The sequence below is a fragment of the Arachis duranensis genome, chromosome 6 (assembly GCF_000817695.3).
Source record: "Arachis duranensis cultivar V14167 chromosome 6, aradu.V14167.gnm2.J7QH, whole genome shotgun sequence".
Classification (NCBI taxonomy): domain Eukaryota; kingdom Viridiplantae; phylum Streptophyta; class Magnoliopsida; order Fabales; family Fabaceae; genus Arachis; species Arachis duranensis.
Window position 1 is genome coordinate 942,084 of NC_029777.3, and position 16,769 is coordinate 958,852.

Genomic DNA, 16,769 nt, shown 5'->3' on the forward strand with positions numbered 1-16,769 from the left:
CTCGGGAGGCTCCGTCCGACTTGTGCTCGCGTGTGAATGGGGGGTGGTACCTGCAAAGACACTCCGATGCCTAAGTTAGCAAGAGTGTAAGTAGGTCTTAGAGAGTATTGGACTTAGAGATACCTGAAGGGGTGTCAGGGTATTTATAGAGGCGAGCCAATAACCACCGTTGGTGTAGTGCCATATCTTTAGGGTGGTAACCGTCCCTATTATCTTGGGGAGGTTAAGATATGGCTTTATGAGACGGTTAGAGAGATTTTAGGGGCGGTTACTCATTTGAATGAGTGTTTATCTGCCAGCTAATCTCGCATCCGACCTCTTCTGACCAAGTCGTGGTTGATACCGACTTCTTATGTGAAGGCCGGTACTTAGCTAGGCTCTAATCCTTTAGATTAGGCCTTTTAGTTGGACCTGGGCCTTTATATTGGGCCAGGGTATGAACACTAATCTTCTCCGATAAAAAGTAATAATTTTTAAATTGTTTGAGTATTTCTGTTTGGTCTGGACAGTAATAATGTGAGTGATTTAAAATAATTTTAGAAATTATCCAAAGACTAACATTCTTCATTATGTATACGTAAATTTTGGCTGGACAATTTAATCCAATTGAAGGCTTTGTTTTTAGAGTTGGAGATATCTTAGATTTTCATCTCCCCTCTCTGGTGCATACGATTAGTTGATTCTTAATTTTGTCTCTGTTCTGAATCGTGTTCCTTATTTTCGTAAAAAAATCGGCAAGCTTGGATTTAAAATAATATTTGTAGAACTTTCCAACTTCTTCTAATGTCTTAAAAATCATTCCCATCTTTGGGACAAATTTTTCATCCACAACACAACTGATTTGTATGGTGAACCGAAAAGCTTTATTACAGTAAAACAATTATATAGTGCACAGTGAACAAAACAGAATATATTCCTCTAATTTTTTTAAGACTCCTTTCTGCATACCAAACCGAACCCATGCTCATAGTGAAACAACTCTATAATACTAACCGAACCAAAAAATTTCTCACAGTAAACAAAATATAATACATTATATAAAACCAAATTTGAAACAACTCTGTTTACAATTTAGATATTATCATTTCAATTCAGATTTAGATCACCTCCTCTATTCAATTAAATTCAAATAAAATTAGCAATTTTATTCCATTGAATTCGACTCAAAATTCAATAATCCAAACCTCATCAAATTGATGCGTTTCGGAAGAATAATCCAAATCGCACTCATTCAACTGATTTGAAGTTGATTCATTCATTGTTTCAATTTATAAATCAAGATCGAAGAAGAAAACGAAGAAAAAAAAGAACAACGAAGCTAATTACTTCGAAGTCAATCCAAATTCATAATGTAAAAAAGAAAAACGCAAACAGAGAAGAACAAAGAATTTTATTAGGTTGAAGAAGAAGAAGAAGAAGAAGAACAGAAAAGAAGAAAAAGAACGAAAACACGAGAAGAGAACAAGGTTTACGTTGAGAAAGGTTTATCACGTAGTAAAAAGTTTATGTTATATACATTATATGAGACGCCTGTATAACAAATGATTGTGGAGTAGAAGAACGCGCGTATAAAAAGAAAGTTACTTAAATAACATCCATGTATTTTTTAGATGGATATAGAATTTTTCCGTAAATTAAATGTATGATTTTATTTCATGTAATAACCACGAATACGTTACCAAAACTCCAAAAGAAAAATCAATTATCAATTCTTTCTTTGTTTTGCTTTATTTTTTGAAAGTGAAATTGAAAGTGTTTAGTTTTTTTCTTAAACAATATTAATTAACTCATAAAACTTTGAGCGCAGCCTACAAAATTTGATCGAATATCTCGCCTTCTATAAATTCGCGTTGATCAACCAAATAATTATATGTATCAATCAACACGATAATCATAGAAATAAAAAAAGTCGTTCACATTTTGTAGGTTCAGAACTTTATGAATTAATTAATATTATTTGAGAAAAAAAAAACTAAAGCACTCTCACTTTCACTTTAAACAATAAAGCAAACATAAAGGAAGAATTGATAATTGATTTTTCTTTTAGGATAATATTAGATAATTAATAATTTTTTGAATAATATAAATAATTATCAATTAAATTAAAATATATTATATTTTTAAATTATTTATCTAAATTTTAATATTAAAATAATCATTCATACATCTAGTAAAATGAGCATTCGATATATCTATTATTCACATAATTTAATATTTTCATTATCCACCTATACTTTTTCTTTCTTTTAAAATTTTACTAATTAATATTATTTGAGAAAGAAAAAACTAAAGCACTCTCACTTTCACTGTAAACAATAAAGCAAAAATAAAGAAAGAATTGACAATTGATTTTTCTTTTAAAATTTTGGTAATGTATTTGTGGTTATTGAAGAAAATAAAATCATATATTTTTTATTTAATTGTTAGATCTAAAAATGGAGTAGAAATCTAGAATACAAAATTTATAAATAGATGAATAAATTAAGTGATTCAATTACCCGTTATTTATTCTTTGACTTCCTCTTATTTTTATTTTTATTTTTCATATACGAGATAAGATGATAACTTCGAATTTTACTAATTAAAAAAAAAACTTGTATGTAAATCAATCCATACATATACAATAGTTATTTGGTTTCCCCTTACTTTTATTTTAGGTCAACCCCTTGGTAATAATAATAGTTTAATTGCATTAGGATGCTTTGGAAATCAACTTCAACTTGTTCAACCTTGACTATTCGAGCCCAAACCAACCTACTTATTTTATTTTTATTTCAATGCCCAATTAAGCATTTATTTCTTAAAATAATTTGATTATTTATTGATATATTTTTCTTTTATTTCCTATTTTATTGTCCATACAAATGAGATACTAATACTCATATCTTATTATCATAGTCAATAAAATACGTTCAATCTAATTTTTGAATTTATGATTAACGAGATACATATCTCATTAGTGGTGACAATGAAATATGTATATTAATATCTTTTAAATAATAAAAAATAAATATTTTTCAAATATGATATATTAATAAATAATTAATTTATCTTATTTATTTATTTAAAAAATCCATTAACATTTTGCCTAACTGTTTGCTTTTGAAATATTTGCCACACTCTACCCCACACGTCATTCAGTGTTTAACATTTATAAACACTAGTTAGTGAGTTGTCATTTAATTAATTAATATATGTAAGAGTTATAATTTATACCCGAAACATCCAATAATTTTTCCTTCGGAGTGTAATTTGCACACCCAATTTTTGAAGTTGTGTTGTGTTTTTTACACCCAAAAGGTGTAAACTGTAAAGTCAAATAAGAGATAAACAAGATTTATATTATATTAAAATTTAAAGATAACAATAAAATGAATGCCAATAAAAAGTTCCATCCATAATTAAGTAAATGTTTCGAAAAATATTTTTTGATTTTCTCCAGTCCAAAATACGTGATGCTTCATTTAGCTGTCATCAACCAGGAGTGGTAATATGACAGGTAAGAGTAAATTTTTGTCCTCTTTAATTTTGTTCTATTCTATAATAATTCGTATTAAATCTATTTCGTTTTTATCTGTAGNTTCATATGAATTCATGATCCGATTATTGATTCATTGAATGGTCAAATAATTCATTGGGCACTTTCACACTGGGACGCAAATATTGACATATTGTTATTCAAATATGCGGGCCGAGTTAAACGTTTTGCTTCGAGGGGTCCAACACCAAAGACATCATTTGAGAAGAGGCAAAAATAAATTATAAATAGATAAATAACAGATAAATTAATCTAATTTGAATGAGTTTAATAGTTAGTTTATTAATTTATTGAAATAAGTATTATTATTAAATTTTTTAATACACTTATAAAAATATTCCGAATTTTTTATATTGTTAAATATATATTTTTTAAAATATTTTATAAATTGAATTTAAATATAATTTTTTATAAACATGATTAAAAAATAAAATATTTTTTAAAAAATTACAGATAATTTTAATAGTTTAATCATAAATAAAATAAAACTAAAGAGGACAAACTGAAAAATAAAGATCCTTATGTTATAAAAATTATTTTGGAAAGCAATCCCCCCTCCTTGCCAATGAATATTAGGGGTGATAAAACAGATTGGACTGATCCGTCGAACCTGCTAAAAAAGTTGGGTCAGTTAGGATTTGAAATTCGTTAAATCCGTATCGCTAAATATGAGAGTTTTGATAGAGTGGGATTGCCGCACCAAAGATTTTTATTTTTTTTATTAAATAAAAGAGTAATTAATGCTACAGAATTAATAATTATATAATTTTTAAACACTATTTTTTATTTTTTATTTTTATTCTTCTTTTAGTTATTAGTTTTATTTATTTTATTTTATAATTTTGTATATATGCTCAATGTTCAAATTATGTGACTTATTTTTTAAAATAAAAATAATTTTATTGACAAATAATATTTTAAACAATTTTATTAAAGTTAAAAATTAAAAAAAGAGAGTGAAAAAATTATATTATAATTTGACTATTTTTTATTTGTATTTGATTTTTTAATTATTATTTTTTATTAATTTCAATGAATTTTATTTTAAAAAAAAAGTCAAGCGAGTTAGTCTGACGACTCGCCAATCCGCCATAAAGTAAGACGGGCTAGCATTTTGAACCCACCTTAGTTGTGGGGACGGGTTGGTCCGTCCTGTTTTATGGCGTGGACCTAGGCGGGATGGGGTGGGTTAGCGCGAACCGGCCTGCTTTGCCACTCCTGCTGTGGACAAGTGAGGTTGAGTAAGTCTCTCTTGTTGTACGGGAAATTGGATAGAAGGTTGAGGAGTCTCTTCGATTCAATTCCCAAACTATGATGCGGACAAGTTAAGTTGAGGAGTCCCTTTCTTGCTGCGTCAAAGAAATTGGGTAGAAAGTAGAGTGATTCTCTTTGTATTCCATTTTTCAACCTATCTCTTTTATTTTCTATTTCAATTTCAATTTATCTTTTTTAATCAATTTCAAGTAATGTCTTTTTGTTTATTATCACAAGGGATCTTATATCTATCTGGATATATCACTTTCCTTTCTTGTTCTTGTATATAGATATACCAATATGCAAATATTATTTTACATCTGTTTATACAAAAAGCTAATCTTTGTATCCATGTCTTATGGTTGTTTTTTATATATGAAGTCAAATACCCATTCATATACATCGCATACTTTCCTCCTATAACATCCAACTAGCACTGAAAGGAACATTCACATAAAACTTCCAATCTTATAATACACCACTCAAGTCTCTCAGAACGTAACTTGTTTATTATTTTCGCTGCACTACTTTTTTTCAACGTCAAAAGAAGCATACATCACCAAACATAGTTATAAACTTATAGTAAAATGTAACTGAAAAGGTGGAAACTCTGTTGCAGTTAACTTCACGTGAAGTTAGAATCGTTAAATAAAAATTTAGTCAAATTAGTCAAATCATTTATCATCTCTTAATTATCAACTTCACGTGAAGTTGATTATACATGAATTTTCACCAACTGAAAAAGAATAATATTATTAGTTCCAAGTATCGAATCAAAACCAGGAACAGTGGAACAAAAAAGTCATAACAAAATAATAAAATCAAGCTAACATATCAACTAGTTCTAGTTTTCTCATCAACACTTGCACAAATTTCAGCACAGAAAGAAGCAGAATCACTGATGAGATGGATGAAAAGTTTGAACTCTCCGATGTTGTCTTCATGGAACATCACAAATAACAACACAAGTCCATGCAACTGGAAAGGAATCAAGTGTAACAATGGTGGAAGTGTTGTTGATATAAAGCTTCCAAATTCAGGCCTTGATGGAACTCTCAACAGGTTTGATTTCTCTTCTTTTCCTAATCTCACTACACTCAATCTCACCATGAACAACCTTGTTGGAAAAATCCCATCTGAGATAGGAAATTTAACAAAATTGCAAGTTCTTGATCTTAGTAGCAACAATTTCACATATCAAATGCCACCAAAAATAGGTAACCTCTTAGAGCTACAAGTTCTAATCCTATCAAACAATTCATTGTTGCAACAAATTCCATATGAACTTAGCAATCTGCAGAATTTAAGAATTCTTGAACTAGGTGGTAACTTTTTAAGCAATCCTGACCCAAAATTCAAGGGCATGACATCCCTAACAGACCTTAACCTCACATATAATTCTCTCACAGAATTTCCACCATTTGTTCTTAAATGTCCAAATCTTGTGTCTCTTGCTCTTTCAATGAATACTATTGGGAAAGTTCCAGTTCAATTGTTCAACAGTCTCAAGAACCTAACAACCCTTGACCTTACACAAATCCAATTAGAGGGTCCAATTCCAACAGATATTAAGAATCTTTCAAAGCTTAAACACCTTGGTCTTGGAATCAACCAACTAAATGGTACAATTCCAAAGGAGATAGGTCTATTATCATCACTTGAGATTCTTGAACTGCATGAAAATTCCTTCCAAGGACCAATACCATCCACAATTGGAAATCTCACAATGCTTCAGAGACTTGATCTTCACAGCTCAGGGATAAATGCTAGCATCCCAGATGAAATAGGCTTCTGCACAAACCTTACTTTTATCGATATGTCCGGAAATAACCTCACAGGTTCCTTACCTCTTTCAATGGCTTCACTAACAAGAATCAAAGAGATGGGAATATCTGCTAACTATCTATCTGGAGAACTTCATCCATCTCTTCTTTCCAATTGGACAGAAATCAGCTCCTTGCAACTCCAAATGAATTATTTGTCAGGAAAACTTCATCCTGAGCTTGGTTTGCTTCAAAATCTTACTCTCTTGTTCCTCTACTCCAACCGGTTTTCTGGACCAATTCCACCAGAGATTGGAAACTTATCAAGCATAGAAGATCTTGAACTTTCTGACAACAATTTCAATGGTTCTATACCATCAACCATTGGAAAGTTGCAGAGCCTCACCCAGCTAACACTGGCCACAAACCAACTCAGTGGAATCCTTCCTCCTGAAATAGGTGATTTGGAAAGTCTTCAATCCCTTGACTTGAGTGGAAACAACCTTGCAGGGTCTTTGCCATCATCAATAGTTCGTTTGGAAAACCTCAACCTCCTTTATCTTCACAACAACAATTTCTCAGGAAGCATTCCACAAGATCTTGCACCTCCTTTCTTAACCAATTTGACCTTTTCCAACAATAGTTTCTCCGGGAAGCTACCTTCAGGAGTATGCAGGGGAGGGAACCTTGTCTACTTAGCTGCCAATCAGAACAATCTAGAAGGTCCAATCCCAGAAAGCCTGAGAAACTGCACTGGACTAGTCAGAGTTCGTCTTGAGAAGAACTCTCTTAGTGGAGATATCACGAATGCATTCGGCATATACCCGAATCTGAGCTTCATTGATTTAGGACAAAATCAGCTTACTGGTTCATTGACAAATAACTGGGGAGAGTGCAAAAATCTCTCAAGCTTTAGCATATCTTCCAATAAGATTCAAGGGAACATCCCTCCTGAGCTTGGAAGTTTGCCAAAGCTGCAAAATCTTGATCTCTCAAACAACAATCTAACAGGAAGCATCCCAGTGAAGCTCTTCAGTCCATCTTCCCAGCTGCTTAAACTAAACATGAGCAACAATAATCTCTCGGGTCAGTTACCGACCAGCATTGGAGCACTTTCACAGCTGCAATTTCTGGATTTATCAGCAAACAATATGAGAGGGTCAATTCCAAAAGAACTTGGAAACTGCAGAAAGCTTATATCACTGAAGCTGAGTATGAACCAGTTAGATGGCAATATGCCAATTGAGCTTGGGAATTTAGTGGAGTTGCAGCCTCTGTTGGATCTCAGCCATAACTCACTAAGTGGACAGATAATCACAGAGCTAGGAAATCTGATAGCCTTGGAAATTTTGAACCTTTCCCATAATCAGCTTTCTGGGACAGTTCCTTCTGCTTTGGAAGGACTAATAAGCCTTCAGTCAGTGGATATTTCTTATAACAAACTTGTAGGTCCCCTCCCGGACCTAGCTGCTTTTCAAAATGCTTCATCCGAAGCTCTAGCCGGCAATGCAGGTTTGTGTGCTGGTACTGCTAGCAATAGCAAAGCAAATTTGATTCCTTGTGTTGGAAGCAAAAGCAGCAAATCAAATAAACATAAGGTGGTCATTGCAGTAGTCATTCCACTTGCTGTTCTATTCATTTTATTAGTTTCCCTTGGAGTCTTCGCCTTGCTGCGCTACAAGAGAGTCGATCAAGAAGAAGAGGACAAGAGTGAAGAAGGAAAGGACTCACTCTTTGTATGGAATCACAGGAGCATAGTAGAGTTTAAGGACATTCGCAAGGCGACTGAGAATTTTGGTGACAAGTACTGCATAGGCATAGGAGGACAGGGAAGTGTCTACAAAGCAGTGCTTCCAACAGGTGATATCTTCGCAGTGAAGCGTCTCCACCAAATTGAGGATATAGACTTCTCCGGACACCAGACAAAGAATTTCATGTCTGAAGTTCATGCCTTAACCAATATTCGCCACAGAAACATTGTAACAATGTGTGGTTTTAGTTACTCGGACGGGTTTATATTTTTCATATATGAGCATGTGGAGAGAGGATCATTGCAGAAGTTGTTGCAGGACGACGAGGAGGCGAAGATGTTGACCTGGAATATCAGGCTGCAGATAATAAAAGGACTTGCAAATGCATTGTCTTACTTGCACCATGATTGCAAGCCCAGCATTGTTCATAGAGACATAACAGGGAACAATATTCTCTTGGACATTGATTATGAGCCTAAACTATCTGATTTTGGGACAGCAAGGTTGCTGAAAGAAGAAGAATCAAATTGGACAGCTCCTGCCGGATCATACGGCTATATAGCACCAGGTAACTTGTTCAAAATTTAGTCCACAATTTCCATTTTTTCTACCATCTATTAAAGTAGGAACCACTTAGATAAAGACGTCTAAAACGTCTTTTTTTAAGATGTTTTTCAGTAATTAAAATTTAACATGAGGAATGTTAGAGGGCCAGCAATTTTGGTATTTTATAACCATCAATTGGCCATCAATAGTATTTTTAATTATGTGAGATTACATCTAATGTTGAGGGATCACTCACTTTTGTTTTGATGGTTAAGTGTCGGCCAGAAAACACAAAAGTTACTGCCCCTAGACTTTTCCATTTAACATATATAATCGATTAAATTATGTTATTTTTGTCAAAATTAGGCTAAACAAATTGATTTAACCGAAAAAATAGTGAATCAAATCTTAAACTAATCTAAATTAATATTATTTTTTTTATAAAAAATAATTACAATACCCTTATTATAGAAAATAATTAAAATACTGTTATTATATATATATATATTAATTTTAAAAATTCTAAATCCTAACCCTACGATAGAAAAATAAAGGACTAAAATTTAGGATTCTCAAAATTAATATATATAATAGAAGTATTTTAGTCATTTTCTATAATAGGGTATTGTAGTCATTTTCTATAAAAAATAATATTAATTTAGACCAATTCAATATTTGATTCACCATTATTCGGTCAAATTAATTTGTCTGGCCTAATTTTAACAAAAATAACACAATTTAATCTATTATATGTGTTAAATTTTAATTATTAAAAAATATCTTTATAAAAAGACGTTTTCAAACGCCTTTGTCTGAGTGGTCCCATTAAAGTAACATTATCATAGCTTTTAAATATTTAATTTTCATAATTTGTTTCTACTAATATGTTGTGGCCCTTTTAATGTTCTTGCAGAGCTTGCATTTACCATGAAAGTGACCGAAAAATGTGATGTATATAGTTTCGGAATTGTTGCACTAGAGATTTTGGCAGGGAAGTACCCTCATGAACTACTTTCGTGTCTAGAATCTGGGGGATTTGATCAACACCTTGTGGATTTTTTAGATAAGAGAATTGATCCTCCAACAAGAAATTCTGTTCAACTCCTGGTATTGGTGGCAAGGATGATTCTAAAATGTGTTGATAAAGATCCTATGGCAAGACCCACCATGCACCAAGTATGCCAAGAGTTTTCTTCATCTTCTGATTACTCATCCTCTAACCCGTTGAGAATGATCAAATTGAAAAATTTAATAGACATGTAATAATAAACATTGTTCAACTCTCTTTTTCCTAAGTGCTGGTTTGTATAGAGTAACCTCTGTCTTTTTATTACTATCTTTCCTTTTGCATTGTATAACTAATTTATTCAATAGTGTATAGTTACAAGACAATTTATGGTGCAACCAAAATACTGCAAAAATAAGAATAAACACAAAATAAGAACTTTTTTAATTGAAGTTGATTTTTAAAATCAGTTTGCTGTGAGCTGACCTACTTACCTAGCCAACAATATCTCTTTGGTAATGAATATGTGAAACTTTATGGCTAAAAATGAATATAAGAAAATGTCTTTGGTGGAAAAAGAATAACTTAATCTTTTAAGGACTAAGTAAAAATATTCTTAATGTGTGACTCAGATTGAATTTGTATATAAATTATTCATGATGTTACCTGTGATTCAATACTTATCCTAGTTATAAACTGGTACATTGCGATCTGGTTAGATCGATAACATGATGACTGGTTTAATTTTTTTTTTTTAAAAGAAAATGTTAATATTTGGTTTAAAATCTAAAAATAATTTATTTGTTTTGGGCCAAAAAAAGAGCTATCATAATAATAATAATTAATTATAATAGTTAGAAAAAAAACACTTATTTTTATATTATTATTATTATTCCATTAAAGATTCCTAGCAAACGACAACGTATTCTGCAAACTATGCTAGTGATAATTGTTGGGGAGTTATTCTACTTAAAGAGATTGACGGAATAAAATACTATTGTGCACATGTCCGTGGACAATTCAAAAAGTCTGAAAAGCTATCATGCCACATACAAAGAGATTCTTGCAGTCAAAAGAGGGATAGAGAAATTCAGTTTTCATTTGAGTCCTTACCACTTTGTCGTGGAAATAGACAATACATCATTTCTATCAATATTGAATGCCAAAGGAAAGATACTTCTAGATTCACACTTTTTAAGATGGAAAGATTGGTTCTCTCGCTATAAATTCACAGTTAGGCACATCAAGGAAAATCACAACATAATAACTAATTATCTCTTTTGTCCTAATAAAGAACCCCATAAAAAATTCTCCGCCTCTTAATGATGAACACCATCTATCCACCAATATTTTTCCTTCCAGACTGCCTTCAAGACCATCATTTTTATAAAAGACCACCAGAGTCATTTTCTTTCTTAGCCAAGCAAACAAATTTCATTGTAGTCAAAATTCTAACCCAACAATGTCTGTTTTACTAGCTACACAAACTCCTCTTTGTTACATAGATAACAGCCAACCCTCGATATTTTGATATCGACTTTTCCTACTACATCATTCCCATCATCAAATGACCAATTTCAGAAGAAATATTATGGTTCATATGGGCACTTTCTGCTCAATATGACTGTACCATAGTTATTCCCGCTCTCACTATGTATCACCTACTTTGTGATAGACAATTATCAGGATCACTTCTTGAGCAACTTCTGATTATGTTTGCCCCTATCACATCTTGGCGAGAAAAACTTGACAATGCACTGGATACTCTTGGGAATATCCCTAATAAAAAGAAGTAAAAATTCGATTGCTTTTTTGTCCTGAGAAGACAATTCCATTACAAGCAAAAAAATTTCTATACAAAAAGCAACATCAACATAGTAGGGTATTCAAAGATGTGGTCCATAGATGAAAAGATTTGTCTCAACTATCTCGCCAAATATCTTACTTTTTGCAATAACCCTTATATCTATATGCTATCAGAAATTATTGAAGGACTTTCTCTTTCACAAGAAGAGGATGGTTCGAGTTCCTTCAAAACAATACAAGAAGAGTTAAGAAAATTTCAAATTGATTTTTTACTGGATCCAACTCTTTTTCAACACCATCACTTGCTCAAGACTCAAACCCATGGGATAATCCACTGCTTTCTCAGAACACTTACAATTATGAAGAAGAATCGGATACAAGAGTTTATTCACTCTTATCTAGCCCAACACACGGGATGTAGGAATTGATGATGACACTGAAGAACCAGCTGAAGAATCGTTAACTGCATACAAACGACTCGGTAATTACTATTTTCATCAAGAAGATGAGACCATATGGAACACATAGATGACATTATGGAGCATGAGCTAATCACTAACTTCTGATCCTTAGTCAACAAATAATTATGAGTGTGCAATAAATATGTAATAATGGAGTTGATAGATTCTTTATCCTTATCCTCCACGTGTCTGTATCTTAATAGTTTGTCTAAAGTTGCTTGTTCTTATATAATGATGTAGCGGAAGATAAGATTCCTTCTTATCTATCATGTATTTTGTCTTTGAATTTAGATCCTCTAAATTTTAGATTTTTACTTTAGAGGATAAAGTGAGATTTCTCATTATTAAATATTTTTTCTCTCATATTTTTTCTTAGTCCCACCTATAAAATAAATGGTGATAGATTATACTTCACCCTCTAAAGTGAAATTCAAAATTTAGAAGATCCAAATTCTTTGTCTTTATTAGAAGAAAACCTCTATATATAGAGGCATACATCCTTGTAAAAGATCAACTCAGTTTTAATAAAATTCATTGTGAAATATTCATCATGAATACTTGTTCTTCAATGAGCTATTTTTCTCAACTAAACTAAATATTAACAATTAAATTCAGTCGTCAATATATTTATATATAAATACATATGTAATTTAATTTATTTTTAATGTGTATTTATATTCCAATATAATTTTATACTAGTAGCTTATCTTTAAGACTGGTTTTAATGTACACGTAATATAGTTAATTTAATTTTAGGTATATTTAAGGCTTATATTAGTTTGAAAGTTGGTTATCTTTTCCTTATCTCATAAAAGATTTGTTTTAGATGGAATTATCCTATTTCGCACCTCATCTTAATTCCTTTGTGTCAATTTTGTTATTTAGCTTCCCTCTCTTGCTTATTTCCCAACAGAAATTGCACAAGCATGGAAGAACAAAGGGATACACATAAGGAAAGAAGATAAATAGTATAAATCCAACACCACTTACAAAAGAAAATAGAACATCACAGCACAAGATACATTCACAAAAGAATTAATAATAAAAGAAAATGCATTCCTAAGAAGAACACAATGAGGAACATAGTTGGATTTAGAAGAAGCAGCACCCCTCAATCAAATGAACCAACACATGATTTCTCTTTCAGTTTCATCTCACCTGTACCCCTCTCTTCTACATGCTCTCTCTGCTATTCCTTTAAAGGAAGTTGCAGAGCCAGTATCCTCAGAAGTCCCCATAACATTCCAGTAAGTCCCTACACTGCCTATAATGGCCTTCTCATCCGGGTTTCGACTTGCCAACTTCCTTGGCGAACAAGAAACTGAAAATTGTTTGAGCTCTTCAGCTGTCAATGCACCTAAAATTGGCCTGTCTTCATGGCTTATCACTGAATTCGAGCCTTGTGAGCTCGCGGGTGTATCCACATTCAGACCAACCGAGCTAGCCTTCTTAACAGGCGTAGCTTCGGATGAATCCAACCAATTAGAAAGGCTGGCATCAACTGCAATTTCCTTTGATGGATCAGTTTTAGATTTATCCCTGAAACTTGGTTCTGCATTCAATCCAACCCAAGACTCTTCACTTGAAACATAATTCTCTTTCTGAGACCTTAATGGTGGTGTTCTTTTGGCCTTAACTGCTTTCCACTGAATCAGGTTTTCAACCGGGTTCAGCACAGGATGAACATAACCACTTCTATCCCGAGCATTCGGATTCAAGCCAATTGACCTCAAATCACTATCACAATTTACCATTGGATTCTCCACTTCCTCAACAAACACTTGATTCACATAAATTCTTGGCCTTGAGCATATTAGTCCATCTTCAAAGTCCTCTCCAAATTCATCATATTCTTCTCCCATGCCACCATCACCATCTTCATCATCATCATCATCAGTAAGATCACTATCCCAGTAATCCATTTCTTCATCTTCTTCTTCATCACTATCTCTGCAATTTTGGTATCTATGGCTTGTTGAGTAAGACACGGCCGAAGTCACCGAACTATTTTCTTCAGAGCAAGACCTTTTCTGGCTTGATGCTTCCAAATGTTCTTCCTCTCCACATTCTTCTTCACTCTTCTTCTCTGGCTGGAAATCATCAACCTCATCCACCAAAACAGGCTCATAGGTTTTCACATTGGTATCAAAAGTTACTTTCTTTCTAGTACTGCTATTCAGGTTCAAATTCAAGTTCACCTGCTCCTCAGGTTTAATCCTAAATCCAACCAAAACCCTTCATTTCAACTCCAAATCCAAAACTAATGACAAAAATAGAAAGCTGGAAACTAATTAACTTACTTGACTTGTGATGAAGAACTAAGTCCGGTTTTGGAATGATCTTGAAGAAAAGATACACTTTGTTGCTCCCGGCTGCTACAATCACCTCGCTGCAACAGCATTGTGATTGATTCAATTAAATCATAGAAACACTTAATAAAAGGGAGAAAAGGGTGATGGAATTTGAGAAGAAAATGAAACCTTGCGTCTGTTTCTTGTGCGTCTGGCATCCTTGGTGGAACCGAAACAACCAATGAAGCAACCCATGACTGTGTCTTTTCAATGTGGATGAGAAAAGAGCAAAGCCTCAAGAAAGGGGAGCTTCTGTAATGGGTTTGTTGTTCTTCATTACAGCAAATGAGAGAGAGAGAGAGATTTTTTATTTTTTTACTTTATTTAAGAAAAGTGGGAAGTGACCGTTAGGATAAAAACAGAGTTGTTTGTGGATTGTGATGACAGGCTTTAAATGGCATTTTTGTTATTATTATTATTGTTAATATTGTTTTTCATTAGGTTTTGGTTTTGAGTTTAAGTGCATGTTATGGTGTCTATATATATTTGTCTAACTTATTAAAATGCGATAAAATTTAATATTTAAATTAAAAAATATAAAAATAAATAATTTTTTAATATTTAAAATTTATTATAAAAGATAATTACAGGTACCATAGAATTGGCTTTGAGTTTATGTCTGAAACATAAGTTGATCTTGTGGTTTTCAAGGACATTGGAAAAATATCGTAACCGTTAGCGCTGTCTCACACTCTGTTTGCAATATGGATGCGATTACAACGTTGTTCCTTTGTCCCAAAATTTTTTTACAAGAAAAATAAATTCTTCACTCTTATATAAAATTATGAAATACGGACGACACTTCTTTTTATTTATAGTGTCTATGTATTAGACACATCTATTTTATTATATAAAAATTAGATGTTTGCATTTAATGATAGAGTTGATATGGTATGTTCCGAAGAATATTTTTTGATTTAATTATTTTAACTCATTCAATACAATTTATTACCATAACTTAATTATATCAGCAAATCATTTTATATTATATATGTATTAACAAAATATTATATATGTCTTAATGTGTTAATTAAATATTATATACACACAGAAAAATAAATCCAAAAATGATTTATATAATATTGATAATATTATATTAACACGGTAATTTTTTTTGTTTTGATATCATATAGTATTGATAATGATAATATTATTATATAGTATTATATAAACTTTCTAATATTAGTATAGAAAATTAGAAAATTATTCCTTATAGCAATCATTCTTAGTAGAATAGTGTGTCCCTTATATAGTATTAATAATTGTTGCTTAATTTAAAGTAATTGTATGTTGGTATCTTAAATTTATTTTTCAATAATGACCTAAATAGATAAATATAATTGAATTGAATGATTATATAAAATATTTTATATTATTAATATATTAAAATTAAATTCATTTTTCGGTACAGAATTTTATAGGTAAATTTTATACAAGATTAAGTTATTTTTTATTTTTTAATTTGTTTTATCTGTGTTACTTTATACATAGACACTTCTTTTTATTTATAGTGTCTATGTATTAGACACATTATTCATTAACATTTGTTCGATACTAATGTTTTTTTTTATTTAATTGTATTTTAATAAGAAATAAAAAATAAATTAGATATATTTGGATTTTGGACACATTTAAATATTATCACGTGTTAGTGTATTCAATCTTATTTTTAATATGTATTTTTAAAATGAGTTTAGAAATAATATATATTATTATTTATTAAAATAAAATAATATTTTAATATTTTATATAATTAAAAAATATTAAAAATTAAAATATTAATTTATATTTTAATATCAAAATATTATTATAATTTATCTAAAAGTACTTTATATTTTATATATATGTTATATTTTCGTATCCTATAAAAATTTAAAATTTGTGCATTTGCGTGTGACTTGTCTTACGATTTCGTATATCTGTATATCTCGTATCGTATCATATTTCGTATCTGTATTAGTGTTTGTGCATCATAGCTAAAACATCTTATAGAAAGATTTTACTATGCTCCTCCTTTATTAAAAAATAATAAAAAATAAATACGTTCAATTTTAGAGGTATAAATTAAGAATAAGTATAAAAATTAATTTTCACTTCTTAGAAGATTTAAAATTTAAAATTTTAAGGATTAAAATTTAAAAATTATAACTTATGTCTTAAAATTTAGAATTTAAAATATAAAATAACAAATAATAAAAAATGAAACTATAGAAGTGAGAGAAAAAAAATAAAATAACTGAAAAGATAATTCCAATAAAATTAATTAATATTTATCAAAAAATAATTAACTCTA

General features: G+C 31.0%; 2 protein-coding genes across 2 annotated transcripts; one reads left to right on the forward strand and one right to left on the reverse strand.

Annotated features, from left to right (window-relative positions):
• Positions 1–3,492: 3,492 nt before the first annotated feature.
• Positions 3,493–10,222, forward strand: LOC107491654 (MDIS1-interacting receptor like kinase 2-like). Its single transcript, XM_016112540.3, has 3 exons — positions 3,493–3,499; positions 5,635–8,874; positions 9,766–10,222. Exons 1-3 carry the CDS (start codon positions 3,493–3,495, stop codon positions 10,113–10,115), a joined length of 3,597 nt encoding a protein of 1,198 aa, XP_015968026.1. The 3' UTR covers positions 10,116–10,222.
• Positions 10,223–13,079: 2,857 nt separating this feature from the next.
• LOC107491727 (uncharacterized) lies at positions 13,080–14,773 on the reverse strand. The gene is made up of 3 exons (XM_016112642.3): positions 14,606–14,773; positions 14,426–14,514; positions 13,080–14,342 (listed from the first exon to the last, which is right to left on the reverse strand). Exons 1-3 carry the CDS (start codon positions 14,669–14,671, stop codon positions 13,280–13,282), a joined length of 1,218 nt encoding a protein of 405 aa, XP_015968128.1. The 5' UTR covers positions 14,672–14,773; the 3' UTR covers positions 13,080–13,279.
• Between the last annotated feature and the right edge of the window lie 1,996 nt (positions 14,774–16,769).